Raw genomic sequence first — 10,102 nt, forward strand, 5'->3', positions numbered from 1 at the left:
TTTTTTTTTTTTTTTTGCTATTTACTCACTTATTTGAGCTACTGTTGACTATTGAATATTTGCTGAAAAGGCGAAAGTTCAACAACCCTAATGTATGAATACATATGTACCTATATAACAAGACCTCTGTGTGCCATAAAATTAGAAAGGTGGGTGAGGGGTACAGTCATTGTCCTAGCTACATATGTCAATGTAACATTTATTTCTTCTCAGTGCTGACAGTAGAGTAAAATTATGGGATGTGAGAAGAGCATCAGGATGTTTGATTACTCTTGATCAACATAATGGGAAAAAGTCACAAGCTGTTGAATCAGGTGAGGAAGAATGCATTAATAAATATGACAATGATAGTATTTTTTTTACATTGAAAATTTTTAATTGCAGCCAAATAATAAATGCATATTGACAAATTGCAAACTTTATGATTTTTTAAACGGCATTCATCATATATCACTTTTTTAATTTACATAAACTAAATTATGATTCTCTTTAAGATACAAATAAAAATGGCAGTTTCATTTGCCCCCAAATTTTCAAAAGTAGAAATTTTTCTGAATTAACTTGCTTTACTTTATTTTGTTTTTGCTCCATTGAGGCCAACTATAGAAATTCAATGCCATTTAAAAAGTCACAATAAATTACAGAAATAGTAACATTTTGTGGCCGTTGTATCAACATAAAATTGTGTTAAATGTGAGTCAGCTGCAATCCATGTGACAAAGTACCTAAACTGCATTTTTACCATAGAATTTAATTCCTGTGTAGAAATTTTGATATAGAATTAATTCTGGACCAGAAATATATTAGAATGAACTATATAAAACCTGTAATTGTTTTATGTAATTTCTTAACAACTATAGTTTTATGTAGAAGCTACATAGTTTCTACATAAAACTATATAAAACAATCACAAAGTTTAAAAACTATAAAACAATCAGGTTTTATATAGTTCATTCTAATATATTTCATATATTAGAATTTATATAGTTTTTTAAAAACTTATGAAACGTAAACTATATAAAACATGTTTTATATGTTTTTAAATTAATTAGGCTATTTTAGAATTATGCTTTCTCAAACTTGTTAATTTTGAAAGTGATATAAATTTTGAGACTACAACAGTCATCCTTTCCTTGTTTTTTTTTAAATGGAAAACACTAGAATTATTGATTTTAATAGTCCCCAGAATGATTTTTAGGTTAGCAATAAAAATATATAAGAGAGATGAAAGGCATTTAATTTTAAATGTTAATGTTGGCTGGGCGCGGTGGCTCACGCTTGTAATCCCAGCACTTTGGGAGGCCGAGGCGGGCATATCACGAGGTCAGGAGATCGAGACCACGGTGAAACCCCGTCTCTACTAAAACTACAAAAAATTAGCTGGGCGTGGTGGCAGGCACCTGTAGTCCCAGCTACTCGGAGAGGCTGAGGCAGGAAAATGGCGTGAACCTGGGAAGCGGAGCTTGCAGTGAGCCGAGATCGCGCCACTGCACTCCAGCCTGGGCGACAGAGTGAGACTCTGCCTCAAAAAATAAATAAATAAATAAATAAATAAATATTAATGTTTAAGCTACACACTTGATTGAATTTCATGGCACAATTTCCTCTCTGGAAAAAAAAGTATGTTCGGCAGAAATTTTTTCCCTTTTTTTTGTTTTCCTCTATTTTTATGGTTCTGATTTATATAGCTTATTCTATTCAAATAATCTGAGGGGTTGGTTAATTTTAAGTATAATCTACTTACACTTTTTAAGTAACTCAAGTTGTTGTCCTTTAATATGTTTAATTATATCATCAAACATTAAATATGTCCTGAATGCAAGAACAGATAAACTGAACTATATTTTTCATTGCAGCAAACACTGCTCATAATGGGAAAGTTAATGGCTTATGTTTTACAAGTGATGGGCTTCACCTCCTCACTGTTGGTACAGATAATCGAATGAGGCTCTGGAATAGTTCCAATGGAGAAAACACACTTGTAAGAGATTTTTAAGTATATATTTGGGTATAAATTAAGAAATGGATCTGTGACATACACTTGATTTTTTTATATATTTAACTCATTTATTCCCTTTGAATCACAGCTCTTTTTAAAAATGTGTTTCTACTATGTGGACTAGTAATTCTCAACTCAAGACAACCCACCCTTACCCACTACCTACCACATTCCCCCTACTTGGCAGAGAATCACTGTTCTACTGAGCCACTGTTCTCAATGAGAGTGCAAAGCATAGTGGAGAAAAATAAAAGACTGAGGACTACTGATATAAATTAAAGATATGAAGCTAAGTAATCAAATTTTATATAGGTTGAGTACCCCAATCTGAAAATCTGAAATCTGAAATGTTCCAAAACCTGAAACTTTTTGAGTGCCAGCATGACACACAAAGGAAGTGCTCACTGGAGCATTTCAGATTTTGAATATTCAGATTAGGGGTGTTCAGGCAGTAAAGCAAATATTCTAAAATCCAAAATACTTCTAGTCCAAATCATTTTGGATGGGGATACTTAACCTGTACTATATATGACTTGTAAACAAAATTCACAGTGAATTTTATAGTACCAGAATATGTAGTACTTTATTTAATACTACTGGAATAAATATATTTCGAAGGTGCTATATTCTTATGTGGCTATTAATTTCTAGTACTTGTTTTTATGTATGTTATAGTCTTATCAGGTATGCCTATGGTTTAATAATTTTCAGAATAAACTACTAAAAGCTTATAATTTGGTGATAATAGCTAATATTTATTGAGAGCTTGTATGTCAGATACTGGGCTAATAATAATTAGCATTTAATTTGCCAGGCACTATTAGACAGCAGTGGGCAAAACATGGAAAAGTCCTGTCCTCATGGAGCTTACATTTCAGCAAGAGTATGAAAGGCATCAATCAGTTAATAGATGGACAGATGGATAAATTATGTATTAGATTAGGTAAGGACTATGAAGAAAAGCCAAGCAAAGAAAGCACAGGAAATATTGGGACGTTGGAGTTGCTGTTTCACAAAGGGCAGTCAGGGTAGGCTTCACTAAGGTGACATTTGGCCTGAAGGAAATGGGGAAGTGGCTCATCAGTTGTTTGCTGGGGGATATCATTCTAGTCAGAGAAAGAAAAAAGGTACAAAGACCCTGAAGCGAGAACTTCCTTGGGATAGGCAAAGAAGAGCTAAGAGGTTCTTGCATTGGAATATGAAGGGAATAACAGATGAGGAACAGAAGGAACTAGGGTGCCAGATGATACGGGCCCTGCAAGCCTTTGTAAGGGGTCAGGCTTTTCTCTGGGTGAGATGGAAAGCCACTAAAGGCTTGTGAGTGGAGAAGTGACAGGATCACTCTGGAAGAGTAGCTGGGCATGTGTGTCAAAGTTTAATATGATAAATATAAATGGTACTGAATGTATATATAAATTGTTCATGTGGCTCTATTCCATTTTTCTTTCCTTCTTGAATGTGAGTCTCATGCCCTTTGGATTTTTTCTATTAAGTCCATATCTAAAATAATGTGTTGAAAATGGATAATACATTTTACAGTGGACTTCATCAAAGTAAAAGTAATTCATGCATAGATGACTAAGGTATCCCAGAAACTGTCCTACACAGAATACTTACAGTTGATACCAGAAAAGATACTTTAAGGGGAAACACTGTCTTCAGATTTTTAAAGAGCTATCAGATAGAACCAGTCCTGCCATTTAGTAACTTCTTTTTTTTATTTTAAAGTTGACAGGCCAGGTACAGTGGTTCACGCCTGTAATCCCAGCACTTTGGGAGGCCGAGGTGTGTGGATCACGAGGTCAGGAGATCAAGACCATCCTGGCTAACACGGTGAAACCCCGTCTCTACTAAAAATACAAAATATTAGCCGAGTGGTGGGCGCCTGTAGTCTCAGCTACCCTGGAGGCTGAGGCAAGAGAATTGCTTGAACCCGGGAGGTGGAGGTTGCGGTGAGCCGAGATCGCGCCATTGCACTCCAGCCTGGGCAACAAGAGCGAAACTCCATCTCAAACAAAAAAGAAATATTAATATGAGTTCGAGACCAGCCTGACCAACATGGAGAAAGCCCATATCTACTAAAAGTACAAAATTAGCCGGGCGTGGTGGCACATGCCTATAATTCCAGCTACTTGGGAGCTGAGGCAGGACAATCGCTTGAACCCAGGAGGCAGAGGTTGCGGTGAGCCGAGAGCATGCCATTGCACTGCAGCCTGGGCAATAAGAGCGAAAACTCCGTCTCAAAAAAAAAAGAAATATTAATATGACATTAAGTTGCAGGATGGATTGGAGGAAGAAACCCTAAGGACAAGACAAAAGTTAATGCCCTGGTTCAATATTCATACCTCATTCAACACTTTCCAGTTCATATTTGGGAAGGAATGTGATATACTAGAAAGACCATAGGTTTTATAGCTAGGTGTCCTGATAAACAAATGTGAATAAGGCCATCACAGTCTAGCAGTTTATAATTTTTCCAGGGGGACCAGTGAAATACTAGTTGAAAACTGTTTTGTATTTTTTCTTTGTCACCCCACCCCCATATCATTGTGCAAATTGTTGCACATGTAGGATCAGAAGACACAAATGAGGGAATGTTATACTTTTAAACATGTATAGGAATTAATCTAGGAACTTACTGAATACCTTTGTGTTCCAGGTGCTCTCATATGGATTATTTCATTTGCTTTTTCACAATAAATAACTCTATAAGTAAATGATATTTCCGTTTAACAGATAAGAAGAATGAAATGAAGTGGTTAAATCATTATTCGTAAGGGGCAAAAAAAGATGAGTTTTTAAAACCCGCGTCCACTGAAATGAGTTTAATATTTAACCCACTATACTGCTGCTGCCATGAGGTAGCTAAATGCATGTACCCATTTCTGGCACAAGTTAGCCTAAAGGGAAAGTAAGCCAAGTATAGTATCCATAGATTATTAGCATATATCCATTTGACCTCAGTGTTTTTATTTATGTATATATATATATACATACACATACACACACACTTATCTAACCTATAGAAAAAAAGTGAATCACTTTTTTTTTTTTTTTTTGAGGTGGAGTCTCGCTTTGTTGCCCAGGCTGAAGGGCAGTGGCGCCATCTTGGCTCACTGCAACCTCCACCTCCCAGGTTCAAGCAATTCTCTATCTCAGCTCCTGAGTAGCTGGGATTACAGGCACCTGCCACCATGCCTGGCTAATATTTTTGTGTTTTTTGCAGAGATGGGATTTCACCATCTTGGCCAGGCTGGTCTTGAACTCCTGATCTTGTGATCCGCCTGCCTCAGCCTCCCAAACTGCTGGGATTACAGGCGTGAGCCACCGTGCCCAGCCGACAAATCACTATTTAAACTTCAGTATTAGTCCTGACGACAGTGGATTTTGTTGATATGCATGATCATGATTCCCAAATGATTAGTTACTGGTTTTACACTCACCCCAAGCATATCAAAATTATTATCAAGAAGTAAACCCATCAACTTATTTAGCCCAAAGCTTCTCAAATTTGCATGAGCATACAGATTACCTAGGGATCTTGTTAAAATGAAGATTATTTTCGGTAGGATTGGGGTGGGGCCTGGAAGTCTGCATGTCTGACTGTTTCAGGTGATGCTCACACTCCTGAGCCTGCACACTACACCTTTGGAGTACAAGCGTAGAATTTTAATTTTTGTCCCAAATACATAATTATTTATATAAAGGTAAAACTACAGTGTACACACTATTTATGGTCTGTGCTTTTTTACACTTAGCCTTTATCCCTGTTTTCTGCATAATTTTCATAATTATGATTTATATAAATCATAAAGTTAATGTGACATTATTAGGAATATATACCTATTCTCAGTTATTTCCCCATTCCAAATAATACTGGATAGAATTCCTCTGGGCATATAGCTTTTGCTATTTAATTATTTCCTTAAGATAAATTCCCAGCCAGGCATGGTGGCTCACGTCTGTAATTCCAGCGCTTTGGGAGGCCAAGGCGGGCATATCACGAGGTCAGGAGATCGAGACCATCCTGGCTAACACAGTGAAACCTCGTGTCTACTAAAAATACAAAAAATTAGCCGGGTGTGGTGGCGGGCCCCTGTAGTCCCAGCTACTTGGGAGGCTGAGGCAGGAGAATGGTGTGAACCCAGGAGGCGGAGCTTGCAGTGAGCCGAGATTGCGCCACTGCACTCCAGCCTGGGCGACAGAGCAAGACTCCGTCTCAAAAATAAATAAATAAATAAATAAATTCCCAGGAGCAATTACCAGGTCAAGGGGTAAGAATCTCTTTGCTGTTTAATGGGTAAAATTTTGCAAGATGAAAAGAGTTCTAGAGAGGGATAGTGATGGGAGTTGCACAACAACATGAACGCACTTAATGCCATTGAGTACCATTAAAAATGGTTATTATGGTAAATTTTATATTATGTGTATGAAAAACTGTTTAACTATAAAGAGAAGGGAGAAGCCCCGCCCCCTCGTGGAGACTGCACAGTGGGTGGAGTCGGGTGCTGCCAGGCTGGCATCCGGAAGCCAGAAGTCTGGAGCCTAGCAGCACAAGAGCATCTGTTACTCTTTCTTCTCAGATCCCCGCCGGAAGTGTAGGAAGAGAGCAAGTGGATTTGAACCTATCTGCTTTCAAGCTGGTCATCATGATGAAACTTAGAAACAAAAATGAAAAGCCAGGTAAAGGTTCCAAGGGCTGTAAGAAGCCTGCAAAACAAAATGGGAAGAAAGCAACCTCCAAAGTGCCCTCTGCTTCTCAGTTTGTTCACTCCAATGATCATGCCAATCGAGAGGCTGAAATAAAGAGGAGGGTTGAGGAAATGAGGGAGAAGCAGCAAGCTGCCCAGGAGCAAGAAAGACAAAAACGCAGGTCTATCAAGAGCTATTGTGAGGATATCCTAAGACGCCAGGAGGAGTTTGAGTGTAAGGAGGAAGTTTTGCAGGAATTAAATATGTTTCCTCAGCTGGATGACAAGGCCACGACGAAGGCTTATTACAAGGAGTTCCATAAGGTGGTAGAATACTCTGATGTGATTCTGGAAATCCTGTATGCCAGAGACCCATTAGGCTGCTGCTGCTACTTCCAGATGGAGGAGGCTGTCCTACGGGCAGAAGGCAACAAGAAGCTGGTCCTGGTCTTGAAAAAGATTGACCTGGTCTCCAAGGAGGTTGTGAAGTGGCTGAATTACCTTCGGAATGAGTTGCCAACTGTGGCTTTCAAGGCCAGGACCCAGCATCGGGTCAGCTCTGGAGCTGAAAACCTCATGAGGGTTCTGGGGAACTATTGCTGCCTTGGTGAAGTGTGCACCCACATCCATATGGGCATTGGCCTTCCCAATAATGAGAAGAGCAGCCTGATTAAAAGCCTGAAGCGCAGCCATGCATGCAGTGTGGGAGCCATTCCTGGGGTCACGAAATTCATGCAGGAGATCTACCTGGACAAGTTCATCTGGCTGCCAGATGCTCCAGCCATTGTTCCGGGGCCCAGCTCAGAGGTGGGCACCATCCTGCATAACTGCATCCACATCTAGGGCTGGCAGACCCCATGACCCCGGTGGAGACCATCTTGCAGTGCTGCAACCTGGAGGAGATTTCCAACTATTACCTTCTTTCTGGGTACCGGACTACTGAGCACTTTCTGACGGCAGTGGCCCACCATTTGGGGAAGAAGAGAGACTTACACAGTCAGGAGCAGGCAGCCAAAGCTGTCCTAGCTGACTGGGTGAGCAGGAAGATCAGCTTCTATAGACCACCACCACCCACTCACACTCTGCCCGCCCATCTCAGCGCTGAGATCATTAAGGAAATGACCAAGGTCTTCGACATCGAGGATACCGAGCAGGTCAATGAAGACACCATGGAATGCTTGGCCACTGGAGAATCTGATGAGCTGTTGGGTGACACAGACCCACTCAAAATGGAGATCAAGTTGCTCCATTCTCCGATGATGAAAATAGCAGATGCCATTGAAAATAAAGCTACCATGTATAAGATTGGAGATCTCACTGGTTATTGTACCAATCCGAATCGTCATCAGATGGGGTGGGCTAAACTCAATGTAGACCACCACCCTAAAAAAAACAGTAAGGTGGATGTGTTTCCAGTGGACTGCTGCCCAGTACTGCAGAGGATCATGGAGATGGACCCCCTACAACAGGGCCAGGCTCTGGCATCCTCCCTGAAGAATAAGAATTTGCAGAAATGTGCAGACAAAATCCCCAGGGAGCTGTCTGATTCCATGATGTCTGCCCTCCACCTCTCTGGCAATGCTGATGGCAGTGTTGGTGACTAATTGACTGATCTCACTTCCCTTCCGATCCAAGCACCAGTTCCAGTGGGACGGGAGATTACCAGTGAAATAGTTTGGTTCTCCCTGACGCATCTGCTTATTAAAAGAACCCTTCCCCAACTATGTGTCTTTTCCTTCCACTGTTCTCTCCACTCTCTCCAGGAAAAAGAGCCCCAAGAGGCTGGAGCTGACAAACTCAATACCCTTTATTTAACCCCTACTCTGTTTTACAACAGAAATAAAAAAGTATCAGCAGGAAAAATAAAAAAAGAATATGCCCCCCCAAAAAATATCATTACCCCCCCTCCCAAAAATACCATTCTTTCGAAAAGAATGGTTTTTGGGGGGTATTACCCCCAAAAAAAATCCTTGAGGGGGTATTCTTTTGAAAAGAATGTTTTTTGGGGTATATAATATACACCCCAAAAAACAATATTATTCTTTTGAAAAGAATGGTTGCATTAATAAACCATTTGCCCTTTTAGAAAGAATAGCCAAATTACACAGCCACCAACATGTTTACCTCACTTGTATCACTATTTAATGTCTTATGTTTTTTAAACTTTTTGTTAAATGGTCTAAAATGATTCTTCAAGGTTGAAGTCTGTATTTTACTTCTATTAAGATTGAAAAGTAAACATTTACCCCTGTGATTTTTTACTATTTGTATTTCCTCTTTTGTTAAATGTACATTCATGTCATTGGCCCTTGGTCTGTCAACGTTGAACATTTTCCTTAAATTTAAAAGAGCCCTTTTTATAGCATAATATTTTAAATAATTCTCCTAGTCTTTGTTCTTTTAAATTCAGATTTAAGAGATTAGTAACCTTATGATTTTAATCCTACAGGTGAACTATGGAAAAGTTTGTAATAACAGTAAAAAAGGATTGAAATTCACTGTCTCCTGTGGCTGCAGTTCAGAATTTGTTTTTGTACCATATGGTAGCACCATTGCTGTTTATACAGTTTACTCAGGAGAACAGATAACTATGCTTAAGGGACATTATAAAACTGTTGACTGCTGTGTATTTCAGTCAAATTTCCAGGTAAGAATGATACAGGAATTTAAAATGTTCAGCTAGCTAGCTTGCCAGACCAATTATATGTAAAAGAATAAATTATGATTTCATTCTGAGGAGTTATACTTTTAATCCACATTTGTAGTAGGATTTATTTAATAGAGAATAGCACAGCCTAGATTGTTAGATAGCATACAATGTATGAATGAATCAATATAATACTGTGCAACTTGATTGGTATAAATTCTGTTTCTTTTGCATATGATCTTCATTTATTTAACAATTGAAAATCTGTGGTGAATTAAAATAATTTCTTGAAACAATCTTTTGGGTAAGAAATGAAATATAGACATTTAATCATAAAACATAATTTGTATATGTTGGTTTATGTATGTGTGGATGATCTATTCTTCCTTATTTTCTATCAACGGCTGGTAAAGGGAGGTTTTGAAGTACAACCTATATAATTTCTTAAATACTCTGGCTTTTGTTTGTTTGTTGTACATCCAGACTTTTTCACATCACCAGTGGAGCAGATCGTTTTTCATTTTTTCAGAGAACATTTGCACAAATTACCTCATGCACTCCTTTAAATGAGTATAACATTGCAAGATAGTTGGTATTTTCCCTGTTTTGTAGGTAAGGAAAATGAAACTCATGTCAGTTAAATACTGATAAAATGAACATTACGGATTATTAGAGCTCAAGGAGACTATCACTTTGAATCTCCTATTCATTCATTCATTAATACTGATTGCCTAATTTATGCCTGACACTGTGCTGTAAGATATA

General features: G+C 38.6%; 1 protein-coding gene across 1 annotated transcript in view; it reads left to right on the plus strand.

Moving 5' to 3' along the window:
- LOC129467597 (guanine nucleotide-binding protein-like 3-like protein) overlaps positions 1-9,131 on the plus strand; it is a 52,922-nt gene extending 43,791 nt beyond the window's left edge. The window contains 4 exon segments of the mRNA XM_055252130.2: positions 214-314; positions 1,857-1,981; positions 6,583-7,528; positions 7,531-9,131. Coding sequence (XP_055108105.2) covers positions 214-314; positions 1,857-1,981; positions 6,583-7,528; positions 7,531-8,294 — 1,936 coding nt within the window. The 3' untranslated portion in view covers positions 8,295-9,131.
- The last annotated feature ends 971 nt before the right edge of the window (positions 9,132-10,102 follow it).

Source organism: Symphalangus syndactylus, chromosome 18 (genome assembly GCF_028878055.3).
Source record: "Symphalangus syndactylus isolate Jambi chromosome 18, NHGRI_mSymSyn1-v2.1_pri, whole genome shotgun sequence".
NCBI classification, from domain to species: Eukaryota; Metazoa; Chordata; class Mammalia; order Primates; family Hylobatidae; genus Symphalangus; species Symphalangus syndactylus.